The sequence below is a fragment of the Sceloporus occidentalis genome, unplaced genomic scaffold (genome assembly GCF_023333645.1).
Source record: "Sceloporus occidentalis isolate IW3139 unplaced genomic scaffold, rSceOcc1.0.p SCAF_2, whole genome shotgun sequence".
Taxonomy (NCBI): domain Eukaryota; kingdom Metazoa; phylum Chordata; class Lepidosauria; order Squamata; family Phrynosomatidae; genus Sceloporus; species Sceloporus occidentalis.
In genome coordinates, this window is record NW_028316982.1 from 98,978,376 (window position 1) to 98,997,113 (window position 18,738).

Below are 18,738 nucleotides of genomic sequence, written 5' to 3' on the forward strand. Positions count from 1 at the left end.
TCTGACAAAGAAGGCTAAATGTCTCACAAAACTACAGCTCCCAGAATTTCCTAGCACTGGACCAAAGCAGTTGAAGCGGTCTCAAATTGGATTATTTCTGCAGTGTGTTTTGGACCCTGGTGGCTAATTCACCTAATGCCAAATAGGAAAATGGGCACAGGAGAATTTGTCTGGGAAGCATGTTCCATAAGGGCTTGGGATGGTGCTTATGGGTGAAAGCTTTTGTCTTGTATTCTGGTTCCAAACCATCAGATGTTTAAACCAGGAGGGCGAAAGTGTCCTGCTGCAGGCTTCCCATCAGCAACTGGCCAGCAACTGTGTGAACAGAGTGTTTGTATAGGCAGGCTTTTGATCTGGTTCAGTATGGCTCTGTCTTCCATAGCAAGTTAGTTTTCCAACATTGTCAAGAGAAATGACAAGAGGGTTACTTTTCAAACACTGTAACAAGGCACTAAAACAAATAACCTTTTTAAAAATAACTTTCCAAGCTCTGCTACTAATGCAGCAGGGGTGTAACATTAAACGTGACAAAGCAAAAGTATAGCATTGCTCAATGAAGCCTGTGTAACCCCAGAAATGGATTACCCTTAAATGCTGGATGGATTGTGCTACTACTTTCTCCTTGCTACGCATACATTCTGGAACTCGCTAGCCTTAGTTGCAACACCAGCGTGTGTGTATGTCTTGCCCTTCTCAGGTTACAGTTTCTATATTTGACAAGATGAACTCCAGGCACAAGCTTATGCCGCAGGTAGTTTTTCTTGCAACAAAATTAATTTGCAAGAGCATACTAGAATTTCTTGCGTTTAGTGTGGAGTGTGGGTGGGGAATATGTGATCCTTTTGATACATCAGGATCTCAACTCCATGTATCCCTTGCCATTGGGATCTGCGGGCTAGGGCTCCTGGGAGCTTTACGGGGAAGGGGGCACAATTACTCTGGCCTTCCAGAAGTTGTTGGACTGCACATCCCATCAGCCCTAGCCAGTGGGTACTCCAATATCTAGATGACCTCATGATTCCCACCTTTTCCTTAGGATAATTGTCCTAAGAACAAATACAGCCTGGATATAGAGCCAATGATCTCAGTAGTCTTCCCTTCACATATGGGCTTACAACTTAAAATACTTAGGATTTAAGTTACATTTTCAGAGAGGGTTTCCTCGGTAGTCAGTCCCATGCTTTCCCCTGCTGAAAATGGCCAGGTGGGCCCCTCTTTGTTGTCCTTTTCCATTGGCAAGACTCTGGCAGTTAAGGAAACCATTTCTTCTGTTTATGTGTTTTAATTATCTTTTGAACATGTTTGATATGCTAGCACCACCAGTGCCATTTTTATACTAATGCACACTCTAAATCCCACTGTTCATTCAGGAATAGCAACCATATTCTCCCCATTAGTGTGTTCACCCTTCTCCAAAAGGAATGGTTAAGAAGGAAGATTACAAGCAGATGTCCAATGCTGGGGCCTATCACATGGTGACTTTTGGATTTAATGGGACAGAAAGTCAGAAGAAATGGAGAAACGTTGATCACCCAAATGCCTCAATAGGTCCATACTTCATATACCTAGATGCCTGTAGTTTTCTTCAATGTAATTGGCACCTACACAGGTCTTTTGTCTGCGAGATAAACTGATAGCCTAGATTTAAGAGCCAAGGTGGCAAGAGAGACAATAGAGGTTTGGGCCACAATACCATCCTTGGCCAAGCCCATATTGAGTGTGGCCAACAATTTTGTTATTCCTTTTGGACTTGTTCGCTAAAGTCCCTGCTTTAGATCAAAGGGCTGGACAATATGCAAAAGAAAAGGTATGACATTCACTCAGATTTTTGTTGGAGGTTTTTGAAGTGTTATGCAGCTCCAGCTTGCATGGTGAGAGTGTATTAACCAGACTGAGAAAGCAATGTACTTATTTCCAGACCTCATTTGAGAACAGAACACATGAACTCCAAAAGTAAGATTGGCTGGAAGCTAGTTCCATATGGCATGGCCTTTTCTCAGTGGAGTGATTATGAGATGAGGAGGATGGATGCGCCCTCTTTTGAAGTGTATTTTCTAGGGTAGTGGTAACAATTCAACCTATTTGGCTGCTCGCAGCCCTGAACATGTGTTGGTGGCAGAGGAGTAGGATGTTTGTAGCAATCCTCCCCATGTTTACCTTGGATATCAATGAAAATAAAGAAAAGAGAGGAAAAGGTATGTTTATTAGAAACATTTTTATTAGAAAAGTAAAAAAACCCAATTTGCATAGGAAGTCTTCAAAAACTTGAACATCAAGTGTATTCCATGTGAATGGTAATCAATGGAAGCACTACACAGACCAACCGTGAGGGTCCCTGCCCCCCACCCTCCCCCCAGCATCCCCTCACACCCCTCTTTTAGACATACAACACCAGGATTCCCACAGGGCACAATCCACCTAGTGCCCTGTGCCTCCCACACTGGTTTCATTCAAACAAACGGAGTTGCACAGCAGTGCTTGGTGGATTAAACTCCCCCTTCCCCCCTTTTCAGCCAGAAGTCCTTATTTAGCTGCCCTAAGTGTCAGTAGTGGAGCTTCTTCATATCCATCTTCACAACAAGGTTACACATTCTTGGTCCCTTTAGACCTTAACACTTACAAGCCACGGTTCACACACCTCACCTTTCACCAGACATCCATTGATTACTATCTACTTTTTTTTTCCTTTAAAAAACTCTGAACAAGAACGAACAAAAAAAGAGAGGAAAACCTTCATCTACCCTTAGTGGCAGGCCTGCTGCTATTTCATCAACTGTCAGGAGAAATAAGGAAAAAAATACTGCTAAATCAAGTAAAGAGAAAGTTGCCCCAGTCAGATGAGGATCTTTTATTAAAGCTAGCCCACTGCAGCCAGGCCTACTCAAAAGTGGAGCTTGTTTCTGTCAGAACTAACTACCAAGCAGACTGCTATTTTTGTTCAACCCTCATCTCCTGCCTCCTCTTTGGACTACCTCTGCCCACTATCTCTGCAAATCAAACTTCCATCTAATCTAACCTACAGTGGCTCCAGAGTGTAGCCACTTGAAATCAGCTTATGTTCCACAGCCCTTTTAGAGTTAAATAGGCCTCCCCCAGCTTTGCCTGGTGCTGGCCACCACCACCTTTTAGAGGAAATGCTCAGTTAATCCACCAGGAAGAAAACAGAGGGTAACAATCTCAACACTCCTCTATCAGCAACTGTTCAGAGCTATAAAGCTTCTTTTTAATGACTCTGAAGCCTGTGCTGAGCTTCAGTGACTGGCTGAAGCCTGGTGAGAAAGCAGAACCGGAGCTAAAGAGTCCCTGGATTTTCGGCCACAGGCGGGAATCCAGCCTTAAAACAAGAGTCAACTGGAAGGTAGGCACTAGGCTGGGATCCACAGCAATCTGCCCCACACTATGGCACCCCTTCCCTTGTTCCACACACAGGTCAATGAGGGCCCCGCGCAAGCCACAGGGCTCTCTGTAAGCCAAGTGAAGCAGCTCCTTGCCAACTTGGGTGACCAGCTGGTTTGGCATCAGTAGCCTAGAGGACCGATTGGAGTTGATCTTCGCTTTGTTCAGACTGACTTGGATTAGCTTCATGAGATTGGCACACAGGAGTTCATCCTCAGGATCATTTAACAAGTCAAAGTCTGGCAAGGACACTTCATCCAGATATTCTTGAGCATCTGCAAATGGAGAGAGAGAAAGAACACAGCCCATGACTCCTGTGCAATCTAGTTTGGTCACAGCCCCCTCCTGGAATCACTAAGCCTCAAACAACTACATGCAACAAAGCCGAGGGAACCACTTCTCACATAGGCCTCCTGAAGACCCCACGAAGAGGAATGCTGGCAACAAAGAAAATGCTATGTCCCTCTTTTCCCTTTATACCTCTCCAGTTCTATTCAGCCCTTTTAATGCCAAACTGAATACCACACAGTGTTGTTCCTCCCCACAACCCACTTCAGGTCATCAGTAAAGCAGCTAGCAACCCAATTTTGCATGTACTAACAGCTTACTCATAAGGGGGGGGGGGAGGCATGCAGAGAACTGCAAACTGACAAAGCTGTTATGCCAATTAAAAGATTGTGGGGGACATGCAAAGAGAAGGAAAATGAGAAGACATTGCTAGGCTTCCACCAGTAAATTCTATGCAAGCCTCTCCGATCTGCAGGCATGTATACTTTTCCCAAAATGGCATCCTTCATCTGCCCCCACCAATGTTTTGAGGACTAGGGATGCATCTACCTTATAGAAATAATGCTGTTTGACACTACTTTAACTGCCATGGCTACAGAATCCTGAAATTTGCAGTTTAAGTGAGGGACAGCATGCTTTGCCAGAGAAGAGTAAAGACTACAAATCCCCGGATTCCATAGGATGGCGCTACAGCACTTAAAGGGAGTGTCAAACTGCATTGTTTCTACAGTGTAGATGCACCCTAGCCTTTGAATACAGCTGGATTTTGTTGTGTGCCTTGGAAATCAGGTCCAAAGTACGGCAACCCTATCATGAGGCTGTTTTGGCAAGATTTGTTCAGAGGGGGTTTGCTACTGCCTTCCTCTGAGGCTGAGAGAGTGCAAATTGAACAGTGCCACCCAATGGGTTTCCATGGCTGAGCCTAGTCCAACACTCAAACCACTACAACACCCCCATTACCTCCAACCATCTTGGTCGGGGGGTGATGAGAGTTGCAGTCCCACCACAACTGTGGTTAGGGGAAGGCTGTTCACTTCATTTAACATTTTCGGCCACCTTTAAAATTGGGGTCTTACCTCCTTCGGAGCTCAAGCTGCTGTCAAGGGACTCGCAGTCGGAGCTCTCCAGGCGGCTGGTCCGGCGGCCAGGGGTGGCTTCCTGGTAGGCGCTCTTGTCCCACGAAAAGGCAGGCGGGTTTTCCCTCTGCTCCGGGATGGGAGGCAGCGAAGAGGAGAAGCCGTCCCAGGAGACAGGCATCATGTCTTTTCTTCTTCTTCCTCTCCTCTCCTTTGGAGACTGGGTTGGAAGACCACCGGATTGGCAACCAGATTGCAAGGCGGCTCTGCAAGGGGGCAAAAGAGAGGAAACACATCAGCAAAGAAGATCTACCCTAAAGGCTCTCAGAGCAGCTTACAGACAGTTATCCAGACGGTTCCCTGCCCTCAAGTTTGCAATCTAAAAATCTGGTGCTGCTGTAATGGTCATGGCTCCATGAATCCTGGGATCTGTAGTCTTACCAATGTAAAATGAAGTGAACAGAACTCTTTGGCAGGGAGGGCTAAGTATCTCACAAAGCTACAAATCCCGGGCAGCACGGCATTCCACAAAACTACAAATATCTCCCAAAGCTACAAATCCCAAAATGCCACAGCATTGGGCCGCAGCAAACAAAGTGATGTCAAACTGCATTATTTCTGCAGCGCGGATGCAGCCAGATAAAGAGGAGATTAAAGCTGCATCCACACCGCAGAAATAATAGATTTAATTGCCATGGCTCAATGCTATGGGATTTGTAGTTTCGTTGTGGCCCCAAGACTTCTCTGACAAAGAAAAAAAACCCAATGTCCCACAAAACTACAAATCCCAGGATTCCATAGCATTTGAGTCAGGGCAGTTAAAGCAGTGCCAACCTGGATTGTTTCTGCAGCCATTAAACTCCCATGGCTCAAACGCTATGGTTAGGCGGGGATTTGTAGTTGTGGCGAACTACAAATCCCAGGATTCCATACCGTGGAAGTGCAAAGTGGCGCCCAGGTAGAGAAGGAGAGGCTTACCTAAGGCTTCAGGGTGCCTGTCGAGGTAGCAGCAGGGAGAAGGCACCGTTGAGGTATTCAGTAGTAACAGCAGCAGCTAAAGCCGTGGGCGTGATGGTGATGGTGATGGTGATAGCAGTCCCTTTCCCTACCTACCCTTCCGCCGCCCTTCCCTTGGCACTGCGGTTCCAGCCCCCCGGTCCGGCCCTTATATATTCAGGTCAGCGGGGAAGCCCCGCCCCTTCTCCGCGCGCACCCCCTTCCCCCGCCGCCGCCGATTGGCTGGAAGCGAGAGCGGGGATGATCCAATGGCGAACGAGCGCACGTTCACAACGTTCTTTCCTGCCCGGTTACAGCAGCCCGGGTGACACGCCCCCTTTTTGTTCTGGAGGTGAAGCGCGGGGCGGGGGTGGGGGAGGGGGGAGCGAGTGAAGGAAGAGCTTCGACAACAGCAGCAGCCGCGGAGGGAGGGGGGAGGGTAAGGAGAGCAGAACAATAGGCAGAAAGAGGAGAGGGGGAAATTAGAAAGGGGGCGCATGCGCAGTTGCGCCTAGCAACTGAGGGGCCTCAATACAGTACCCTATAGGCACCAATGTTCTTCCAAGCTAAGCAGGGTCAACCCTGGTTGGTTCTTGGATGGGAGGCCGACAATTAATAATAACAATATACTAGATAATTAATACTAGACTCTGTAGGCTACATTTCAGAAGAAGGAACTGGCAAAACCACCTCTGAGGGTTCCTTGCCTAAGAAAATGCTCTTAATAAATTAATAATAAATTTTATTTATATCCCGCCTCTTCATTAAATTCAATTAAATTCATGGAGTCTCTCTATAAATTGACAGGAGAATTGAAGACACATACACATTTTGTAGCTGGATCCCAGAGAAACCACATACCCCCACCTATCAAATGCCTAATTACCAGTTTGTAAGCCGCTCTGATAGCCTTTTTGGCTGAAGAGCGAGAGTATAAATAAATAAATAAATATTATATAAATATATTATTATAATTTGGCAAGTTTCTTCAGAGGTGGTTTGCCATTGCCATCCTCGGAGGCTGAGAGTGCGACTTGCCCAAAGCCATGCAATAGGTTTCCATGGCCAAGTGGAGATTCAAATCCTGCTCTCCAGAGTCACAGTTTAATACTCTACACCATGCTGGTTCTCCTCTAAATAAATAATCGTCCCTACAGCAAGTGTGGTGTAGTGTTGGACTATGACTCTGGAGCCCAGGGTTCGAATTCGGGCTGGGCCGTGAGAACCCACCTTGGTCACACATAGAATCGTAAGAGTTGGAAAAGACCCTAAGGGCCATCCAGTGCAACCCCCTGCCATGCAGGAACTCACAATCAAAGCACACAGGTTTTCTGGAAGATTCTTGGCTCTTTTATCTGGAAACATCCCAAATCCACCAGACAGTGATACCTTTATTGGGACATTATAATTGGTCCCATAAAGGTATCTCTCTTCTGTGGATTTGGGATTTTATTATACTTTGTTATGAGAGCCAGTATTGTGTGGTGGTTTGAATGTTGGACTGTGACTCTGGAGACCAGGGTTCGAATCCTGGCTCAGCCATGTAGACCTTGGGCAAGTCACACTCTCTCAGCCTCAGAGAAAGGCTATGGCAAACCTCCTCTGAACAAAACCTTGCCAAGAAAACCCCATGATAGAACCTATCATGGGGTTTTGTTGGCAAGCTTTTATTTAGAGGAGGTTTGCCATGGCCTTTCTCTGAGGCTGAGAGAGTGTGAACCGCCTTAGGGTGGCCATAAATTGGAAACTAGTTGAAGACACACAACAAACATGGATTAGTCACACTCTCTCAGCCTTAGAGGAAGGCCATGACAAACCTTCTCTGAACAAAAGCTTGCCAAGAAAACCCCATGATAGGTTTGGTGACAATAAACTGGATGCAAATTGAAGGCATACAACAACCACAACAAAATCTAGTTCCTCCATGGGTCCTCCCCCAGTTTTTGCAAAAGATCAAGAGGAACCCAGTGCTGCCGTTTAGTCTGGGATCAAATCAAACTCCCCAAAAGCACTCTTGTCAGGGAAGGGGAAGGAAAGCCCAGTGCTTGCAACACATGTCGTGCCAATGGGTGACACGCATAGACAAAAGCCACATTCCCACAATACTGTTGCACCCTGCCCCCCCCCCCCCCCCGCTCTCCAAAGCCAGCAGCTGATAAATGGGATTTTTGTTGCAATCCCTCCAGCCAAGGTGGTGGGTGGCTGGGTGGGTGAGGGGAGGATGGGACAGACGGTGGACTCCGCACGTAGGATGGGTGCTAATCCTTCCTCCTCTGCCCCAGGATCCAGCCCCAGCTGGAGCAAAGACATAGGCAAAGGCAGGAGGCCCTAGTGCCTTCCAGCTTCCCTCCTCCTCCTCCTGCAAAAACTGCAGCCATTGCATCAGAGAGCTCAAGATAAGGGCCAAAGGAGGGAGGCATTGGGAGGCCCTTGCAAGAAAGCAAGACCATTTCATCAGAAAGGAGGAAACTCTGCAAACTAGATTGTCCCCCTTTTTTTAAAAAAAGAATATGGAGTGGAGGTGTTTTAGTAAGCCTGAGTCACAGCCTGGGTTTTTCCTGGAAGGAAGGAAAGTCTCCTGGCTTTAAATGGATGAGGCTGGGCTCACCTTGATCAGGGTTGCCGTTAAGGGGCTTAAAACAAGCATGGGAAACATTCGACCTGGCATAACAAGAGGTCAGTGTGGAGAGGCCCAGGGTGACCAGAGGTCCTCCTTTTCCAGGACATGCCCTCCATTTCAGCCTTCTCCCCAGGAGGAATGTCACAGTGTCTTCTGTTTTGAGCACAGCTAAGAAGAAATGTATGGGTTTACATTTCTAGGAGTGTTTTTTAGCTTTTGTTTGGGCACGTCCCTCCATTTTTCTTGAGTGTCCTTCATTTCATGGAGCCTTGTCCTCCTTTGCGTTGAGGCCATCTGGCCACCCAGTGGGAGGCCAGACTGAGGCTGCATCCACACTGCAGACCTGATGCAGTTTGACAAGGTGATAGTATTGGTGGAGAGATATCATAAACAGAAAATACAAAGATCTAGCCTTGTTAGTCTGTAGAATCAGTATGTAGAGAGATCTTGTAGCACCTTTGAGACAAACTGAAAGAAAGAAGTTGGCAGCATGAGCTTTTGTAGACTTAAGTACCTGATACACATAGCCTGACCAAATGCATCTGAGGAAGTAGACTTAGGTCTGCAAAAGCTCGACTTCTTTCTTTGACTATCACACGGGGAAATTAGTGTCAAAGGTGCTACAATACAGAGAATACAGGCACTTCTGCTCCTTACAGAATCATGTTTGTCCTAGGCTACATCTACATGGCAGAAGTGATGCAGTTCAACACCGCTTTAATTGCCATGGCTCCATGCTATGGAATCCTGGGGTTTGGAGTTTGATGAGAGCTTGTCAGAGCGTTCTAGTGCCACAAGCAACTGCACATCCCAGGACTCCATAGCATGTTGCCCTGGAAGTTAAAGCGGTGTTAAACTGCATTAATTCTGTAGTGTAGATGCAGCCTAAGTCACACTGCAGTCTACACATTCGCACACTCAGGCTGCAGATGTAGGAAAAACCAAAACTTAACACAGGTTTGGCCTGCCCATCCTGGGAAAGGGGGGCCACTGTTCTGCCCTCCAGTCCTTTCCCTCCCCATCTGCTGGTGGAGACTGCATGTCTTTTTCTCAGCAGGCGGTCAGCTCCACTCCACCTTCTGGGATGGTTTGAATCATCCCTGGGAGGAGAGTTAAAGGAAATTCAACACGACCAAAAGGAAATGTGAACCAGATTCTTGGAGAAATCCCTCCCGCGCACGTACACACCACATTTCAATTCACTTGGGCCAATTCCTGCTCAGGAGCATAGGTTTCTAGACTTGTTTTGTGGTTGGGTTTAGGACCATTCATACTCCCAGAATGGAAATTTCTTACCAAGAGTCACACAGTATATGTGTATACACACACACACACCACTCACTCCCATGCCAGCATTCTCTGAAGATGCCAGCTATAGATGCTGGTGAAACGTCAGGAATAAACTCTTTCAGAACATGGCCACATACCCTGAAAACTCCACAAAAAACATGGATTCCGGCCGTGAAAGCCTTCAACTTCCCATTGAAATTTCTTGGCTTGGAAAAAGTGGTGGCAAATTTGTCTTGTTTATTTTGATCACATAATTTAAGGTGTTGTTGTTGTTGCTTGCCTTCAAGTTGTTTCCAACTTATGGTGACCTTATCATGGGGTTTTCTTGGCAAGATTTGTTCAGAGGGGGTTTGCCATTGCCAACCTCTGACGCTGAGAGATTGTGACTTGCCCAAGGTCACCTAGTGGATTTCATGGCCAAGCGGATATTTGAACCCTGGTCTTCAGTGTCATAGACCAGTGCTCAACTCCCAGGAGCCCTGGACACATTGGCCAGCAGTCAGGAATTCTGGGAGCTAAAGCCCAAAACACCTTGAGGACCAAACTTTGGGAATCACTGCACTACACCATGCTGGCTCATGAGGCATAGACTAGAATAAACCCACTAAAGCAATAGGGTTGACATGACTGGTGGTCTCTGATTCAGTGGTTTGAGCACTGAACTATGACTCCAAAGACCAGGTTTTGAATCCCTGCTCAGCTGTGTAAACCCACTGGGTGACCTTGGGCAAGTCACACTCTCTCAGCGTCAGAGGATGGCAATAGCAATGGATTCATATGGGTCAACGTCGATGTGAAGTGATTTTATTCCCTCTTTTAGTGGGTGTCCGAGGAACTCAATGGACCAGCCAGGGCATGCCCAGACAATGGCCCATCCTGGCCTTACAAAGCTTTGGAAGCTTGGCTGAGCCTAAACTTTGAACAAATATTAGGCTACATCCAATTTTTGTCCTAACTAGTGTAGATCCACTGAGATCAATGAGACTCATGGAAAAAGGAGGAACCTATGAAGTACCATTCATTTCATTGGGTCTGCTGCAGTTGGGATTTATGTTGAATGGTTACTGGTGGCTTTGACATCAATGAGACAATGAATCAAGGAACTATGGAAGTGGCTGAACTTTGTCTCTTAGTAAGTTCAGCACCTTGTGGGGGATGTGACGACCAGCATAGCATGGGAGTGGGAATTATGGTACTTTAGGTGGGACTATAGTACTTTAGGGACCTCTTAATCATTGTGCTCCTGTTGGTGTACTGTGTACTGTGCTGTTGGTTACATACATCCCCCCTCCCAGGTATGTACCATAGTGGGAATAAAAGCCAGACAAAATCTTGGCCCACTTCAAACAATCTATTTCAACAGTGTGATATGGCAGCTAAAAAGGCCAATGCAATTTTAGGCTGCATCAATAGATGTATAGTGGATCAAGGGAAGTAATATTGCCACTCTAGTCTGCTTTTGTGAGGCCCCACCTGGACTATTGTGTCCAGTTCTAAGCACCACAATTCAAAAAGGACATTGAGAAAATGGAGCATGTCCAAAGAAGAGTGACTAAAATTGTGAAGGGTCTGGAAACCATGTCCTTACGTCTTAGGGAGCTGGGGATGTTCAGTCTGGGGAAGAGAAGGTTAAGAGGTGACATGGGAGTTTATCAGACAAGGGAAATTGGAAGTATAATCTGATGGCAATCTGAACGCAATCATGGGGTTTAATGTTATTGCGTGATAATCCACTACACGCAAATTCGGGCAATGGGAAGTCAGTCCGAACGCAATCATGGGGTTTCACGTTATTGCATAATAGACTGCCACATGCAAATTCGGGCAATGGCATCTATTTTTGGGCAATGGCGAGCCAGTTCGAATGCAATGCACATTCACGTAATTGCACGAAACTAGCAACTTTAAGTGAATGCGTTCTGGACCCACTTTCTTTTCATTCGAATTTAAGAGAAATTCCTCCCTTTTGATAAACTTCATGATAGCCCTGTTTAAATATTTGAAGGAATGTCATGTTGAGGAGGGAGCAAGCTTGTTTTGTCCTGCTCCAGAGAATAAGACCCTGAACAATGGATGCAAGCTCCAGGAAAAGATATTCCACCTCAACATTAGGAGGAACTTCCTGACAGTAAGGGCTGTTCGATAGTGGAACAAACTCCCTCGGAGTGTAGTGGAGTCTCCTTCCTTAGAGGTCTTTAAACAGAGGCTGGATGGCCATCTGTCAGGGATGCTTTGATTGAGATTTCCTGCATGGCAGGGGGTTGGACTGGATGACTCTTGCGGTCTCTTCCAACTCTATGATTCTGTGATGAATTTCCAATAACCTATTTCCAACACTTTATTTCATTCATTGTCACTCTTATTCCTCCTGCCACCACCCCATATATTAGTATAGCTATACCAACATAGGGCAGTAACAGTGTTCTGGCCATTAAGGACAGATTTGGTTATTTTTATGGGAATTTGGGGATATTTTCAGAGTTATTTCGAGTGATTTTCACCTCCATTTTTTATGCCATTCTGTTGTCAGTCTTGAAGTTTTTTTTTTAAACCATCAATGAAACAACTAAAGCAATGCACCACTTAATAACAATCAAGTAGCATTAATGATGACAAGTTATTTATCCCTCCAGCAAACTGCATAAATAAGTACATTTAAAAGGTAACATTCCACACTGTGGCTTATGGAGTTTATCACTAATTTCAGCATTAAAGAGAGATTAAAGCACATTTAAAGCATCCTGCAAATAAAGCAAAAATGGCAAGTAATTGCGCAAATAAAACAATATTGGAAATGCATTGTTGCTGAAATCCCAAAAGTAAAAAGATGCGTGTTAATGCTTCTTTGTGACCACTTTAATGGTGGGTTTTACGCAACGTCATATGAAATTATGCGATTTTTGTGGGATATTTACGAAATAAACTCCCGATCTTCTTTGTGTGATAAACTCCTATGTTTGGCCAATCCTTCTTTCCCACCAGCCCCAAATAGATATCTGGGAAATGCAGATCATTGTGATTAAAATGTTGTGTGCCTTCAAGTCATTTCTGAGTTATGGTGACCCTAAGGCAAACCTATCATGGGGTTTTCTTGCCAAGATTTCTTCAGCGGGGGGGGGGGGGGGGTTGCCTTTGTTTTGCTCTGAGGCTGAGGAAGTGTGACTTGCCATGGAACCCCAAACAATGGATTTCCATGGCTGAGCATGGATTCGAGACCGGTTCTCCAGAACTGTAGTCTAACACTTAAATCACTGCTCTATCCTGGTTCTCAATTAAAATGTCTAACCTAATAATAATACTGCTACTCAGCATTTTATATAGTGTTTTGGGAATGCTCAGAGCTCTTAACCTACATTATTACCTCAGTCATGCTTACAAGCACACTCTCAGGTATACCAGAAATATTATTTCCAAATGCATCTGGAGTGGGAAGGCTGGTTGAGGAGGAGTAGGCAGAGATACCAGCTGGCCAAGGCCACCTCCTGAGTTTGTAGATGAGGTGAGATTGCCAAGGGGATTTCCATGCTCACACTTGTTTAGTCATTATATTGTCCTGCTCTTGATATGTCCAGGGAAATCCCAAAGTGACCGGTTTTCCCATCAAAGACAAGGGGTTGCATTTTTATAAATTTAACTGTTTATATTTTACATATTGCTTTTCTGAGATGTGCAAGCACTTTACAGCTGTAGCTAAAAACAGTTTTTAAAAGGAGGCATTGTTCTTCCTGCTTTCAAAATGTGACAGATTTTCAAAGTGCTCTTGTGTGTATGTGTGTCTTTTAACGGATGTGAATAAATAAAATAATAATCCAGTTCGACTCTCCTGTCAGCCATGGTCCTGTTTTGCTTGTATGGTGCTATGATATGCACTTTGCAAAGCAAAAAGAAAGCACTTTATTATTTGCCTCAGGCTAAGCCAGTCCTTGCCTCGTAAAATATCCCAAACGACCCCATTATTTTATTATTCCCCGGATACAATCAGTTTTCCCTTGAAATTAGAGCAAAATAGCAACAGAATGCACCAAAACAAGTTATTTATGGGTTGCAGGCACTGTCCTGGCACTACCTAAATTCTTAAACCAATCCTGTCTTGGTGTCTGTTTGGCCTTTAATGCATGTCGAGAATCCACTGTAGTATACCAGAATCCACTGAGAAAGTACCAAGGCAAACTTCAGCAAATTTCAGCATTCCCTGGGAAAAAAATTGTTTTGGGGCACAGTGGGGGTGGGATTCATTCAAATGTGTGTCAGTCGCTATAAGTCAACAAAGCACATTGTTAAATACAGATTATTTTCCCCTCCGTCAGTTCATCACTGCCTCTTCTCCCCTACAAGCATAACACTGTTACAGGGATGACAAGTGACTGGTAACTCATAAAAATGTTCCCCCAGTATTTTTCTGTGCAAGTAGCCATCATTGGCATACTTGCTCCTGCGTCTTGGCATAAGAGGAATCCAGTGGAGGTGGTTACCTAGATCAGCAAATGAGAGAGGAGGAAGATTCATGAATCACTCTTATTCTCTCGAAAGCTATGAAAGAAAAGTTTGAAAACCTCTTCTAATGGAAATTTACAGGCATTTTTATTAGCTGTCATAAAGCAAAACATACCAAGCCTCCAGCAACAGTGATTATCATATGTTATCTCTCTCTCTCTCTCTCTCTCTCACACACACACACAGACACACACACTCCTATGTACGTGCACACACACACACACACTCTGCTACACACACATGCAGACACACTCTTCCTGTGAATAGCCTCTCTCACTCCGTGTTGTGAAATTGAGCAGTAATAATGTATAACCATTGCTCAGCTGCATTATCCTCGTCATCATTTACACAAATTCATGAAGGAGTTTGAAGTTCCTGTCAATCTAATCTAATCTAATCTTACCTAGCTGTCCATCTGTCTTTTATGGAAAGATAAGACTATGCAAGAGCATTTACTCAGCAGCAGATAGACTGGGGTTCAGATCATTTGCCTTTCCCTCAGCACTACTGATGATATTTTGCTGCCCGAGGTAGAAGTACAAATTGCATCCTCCCCCTGCCACTCAAGGTGTGAGAGCCTGTGTGGCGTAGCGGTCTGAGTGCTGGACAGTGACTGCAGAGACCAGGGTTAGAATCCTGACTGGGCCATGGAAACCCACTGGGTGACCCTGGGCAAGTCACACTCTCTCAGCTTCAGAGGTTGGCCATGGCAACTCCCTCTGAAGAAACTTGCCAAGAAAACCCTGTGATAGGGTCACTGTAGGGTCGCCATAAGTCAGAAACGACTTGAAGGCACACAACAACAAACTCAAGGTGTACAGTATCAACATTCACCAAGTTATTTTTGTACCTTATCCAAGTGCTTCTCCCTGGCAATTAAACATACAATTATAATACAATCAATAAATTTGGATCCAACCGTATTCAGTTAAATAACTTGCAATGTGATAGCTAAAATTAGATGCCTAAGGCGACTGTCTCACTCTGCCTAGTGGTAGGGTTGATTGTGCATAAATTCACATGTTGTGTTTCTTCAAGTAATTTCTGATTTATTATGATCCTAAGGCCGACCTATTACAGGGTTTTCTTGGCAAGATTTGTTCAGAGGGGACTTGCCATTTCCTTCCTCTAGGGCTGAGGGAGTGTGACTTGCCTATGGTCACTCAGTGGGTTTCCATGGCTGAGAACGGATTTGAGCCCTGGTCTCCAGAATTGTAGTCCAACACTTAAAATATCACACCAACCGGGTTCTCAATTAAAATGCCTAACCTAATTATAATACTGCTACTCAGCATTTTATATAGCATTTGGTGAGTGCTGAGAGCTCTTAACCTACATTATGCTTACAAGAACACTCTCAGGTATACCAGAAATATTATTTCCAAATGCATCTGGAGAGGGGGAGGCTGGTAGAGGAGGAGTAGGCTGGAGATACCAGCTGGCCAAGGCCACCTCCTGAGTTTGAAGATGAGGTGAGATTGCCAAGGGGATTTCCAAGCTCACACTTGTTAAGTCATTATATTGTCCCGCTCTTGATATGTCCAGGCAAATCCCAAAGTGACCAGATTTCCTATCAAAGGCAGGGTTGGGTTGTTTTTTTTTAATTTATTTAACTCTTTACATATTGCTTTTCTGGGATGTTCAAAGCAATTTACAGCTAATCCAAAACCCAAATCACTACACCACACTGGCTCTCTAACTAATTCATATACATATAACCAATTTCAGATTATACTGATGGCCTCCACAGTGAGAGGATGAAGGGAAAATGTCCTTCAGTTCTCATGACAGCTGGGGCGGAAAGTATAATAAAAAATCATTTTAAAATCTCTTCCACCCAGATCTAGGAACCCACTTTACTACAACCATTTTAGAATTACTCCTGAGATAAAGTGGATTTGGAATATACTGTTCAGAAGGTATATATAAATAATTTTGCTGCTGTCACTTTTAAACACTGGACTGCTTAAATCCTTCCAGGTCCATTGTAATTTATGTGCTGATTGACCCACAGGCCACAAAATCTTGTGCATCTACACTGCAGAATAAGGCACTTTGACACCACTTTATCTGCCATGGCTCCTTCCTACAGAATCTTAGGATGTGTAGTTTTGTGAGGCACCAGCACTCTTTGGCAGAAAAGGCTAAAGCACTTAAAGTGGTGTCAAACTACACTATTTCTTCAGTGTAGATGCACCCTAATTTTGGGTCTGGCCATTTTTCACTCATGGGGGAGAGAAAAACAAAGTTACTGCTTTGTGGGATGGCTTTGTGTTATTTTAGACTGGAGGGTTGGTCCAAATTTTCTTAAAATTGGCGTCCTAGGACTTTGGTGTGTACTGTGAGGGTTTAGCACTAGGCTCTTAGGCACATCTGCTGTGTCTGACCCACATTCCTCCAACCCGAAAAAAAATGCTTTAGATCAACTATTTGTTAAAGCAGGTATATTCAAACCCAAGAGTAGCATCCTATAATCCTAGTGTACACTAACACTATATGTATCTGGATAACCTGCTTTCTGCCAACAGTAGATTTATGCCCTGTAGAGTCAAGCAAAATGAATTGAACTGTTCAGTACTTTTTGGCTGTTTCTTCCTGGACAGCAAACAAATATTTTAAGTTAAACACTGAACATTGCCTTTATTGGGGCTCAGGTTTGTAATCTGCTTTCAGTACAGGGACTGAGCACTGGAATAGATTAAGTAATCATAATGAGGTGTGACTTTGAGTGTGCTCAGAATGCTTGCCTACTCATTGCCAAATAACCATAGCCTGGATGATGGAACAGGGCACCTATGGCCTACTCATTGCCAAATAACCACAGCCTGGATGATGGAATCGGAACCTATGGCAATAGAAATGCTATGATGCCTTCAGAAGAAGGGCAGGGCTTTAGGCCAGAGATCCAGCTCAGCAAAATGAACAGAGGGAACCTCAAAGCACAGCGTCTCACTACACTTTCAGGGAAGTGAAGTTACATGGCTTCTCTTCTACAGTGCCTATCCCCTGCTGACAGAAGATGGTTCAATACAGTGTCAAAAACCACTTAACTAGTCCTCAATAGTATAGTTGAGCCAAGACACCTCCTGCTTGATTGCAAATGCTGGACTCAGTATGAACTTGGGAAAGTTAATGTTTTGTACTACAGTTCCCAGAATCTTTCATCTAGTGTTCAGGGGGTTCTGGGAGTTCAACAGCTTCCGCAAGCTCAGCTTACAGCAGAGTGTCAAGTAATTAGGACAATGAATTCTATTTGCAGATCCTGCTTAATGACTCACCATGTCACCTTAGTGGCAACAATGAGCCATTTTTTATCCCAGTGAATCAATCTGTAAAACCTGTTAAGATGGTGTCACTGCACCTTATGAATTACCTGTATGGTGCTCTAGTATAGATAGTATTTTTTTAAATTAAGAGGCCAAAAATTTGAATCTGATAAAGGCTAGGGAGCTTGGCATGTCAAAGTAACTGCCCTATTTCATTTATAGGTGAGCCTCTTCTTCCTACTGCATTACCTTATGAGAGCTTTAAAAATTACATTTTGCCAGGCTGGCTGGAAGAGATTGGAAACTGTGGTCCAAAAATGTAATTTTTCCAAATTCTGATAAACATAGCATATCATGGAGGTTGAAATACAGCAAAGTCCCGGTCATCAACTGTCCTGCTCAGGTGCTGCAAACTCCCGGCTATGGCTTCTCTCTGATTTAGTCAATCCTCTTGTCTCCCTCTTTTCCTACTGTCTTCCACTTTAACAAGCATTAATTTGTTTCCCAATGAGTCATATCATATGTGATAAGTTTGAAGTATGACAGCACCAGTTTCATGATCTTTGCTTCGAGTGAAAGTTCTGGCTTGATTTAAGGTTCATTCATTTGTCTTTTTAACAGTCCATGATTATTTGTAGATCTCTCCTGCAGCACCACATTTCAAATGAGTTTAGTTTCTTTCTGACAGCTTTCTACACTAACCAGCTTTCACACTAAAATATACAAATCAATGGTGCAGTGGTAAATTTTGAGGTGGAGAATCTGAGGGTGCAGGTAGCTGTGTTGGTCTAAAACATTTTTCAGAAATTTTCATCTCTACCAGGAACAGATCTTTTTAAAGGGACCTTCTATGTTCTTTCTCCCCGACCCCCCCCCCCCCAAATTAATTTTCTTCTCATAACAATATAACATTTCTGGGGAAATGAACTAGTTAGTGTGGGGATCATAGCTAAACCTAGGGCGAACATAGGGTACCCAAGAAATGAACTAGTTAGTGTGGGGATCATAGCTAAACCTAGGGCGAACATAGGGTACCCAAGGAGGGTGGCAGATGTGGTTATAGCCTCAGTGAACCAAGAAGGTCTGGGGCTTCAATCCTATGAGCCTTGGCTGCTATATACACCTGCTTGTTATTGTTGTTGTGTGCCTTCAAGTCATTTCTGAGTTATGGTGACCCTAAGGCGAACCTATCACAAGATTTTCTTGGCAAGATTTGTTCACAGGAGGTTTCCTCTGAGGCTCTGAGAGAGTGTGACTTGCCCAAGTCACCCAGTGGGTTTCATGGCTCAGCGGGGATTCAAACTCTGGTCTC

General features: G+C 44.5%; 1 protein-coding gene across 1 annotated transcript; it reads right to left on the reverse strand.

Moving 5' to 3' along the window:
• Positions 1 to 2,196: 2,196 nt before the first annotated feature.
• On the reverse strand, positions 2,197 to 5,898 carry DDIT4 (DNA damage inducible transcript 4). Its single transcript, XM_089510401.1, has 3 exons — positions 5,739 to 5,898; positions 4,761 to 5,026; positions 2,197 to 3,671 (listed from the first exon to the last, which is right to left on the reverse strand). The coding sequence occupies exons 2-3, from the start codon at positions 4,942 to 4,944 to the stop codon at positions 3,178 to 3,180; spliced, it is 678 nt and encodes a 225-aa protein (XP_089366527.1). The 5' UTR covers positions 4,945 to 5,026; positions 5,739 to 5,898; the 3' UTR covers positions 2,197 to 3,177.
• Positions 5,899 to 18,738: the final 12,840 nt, after the last annotated feature.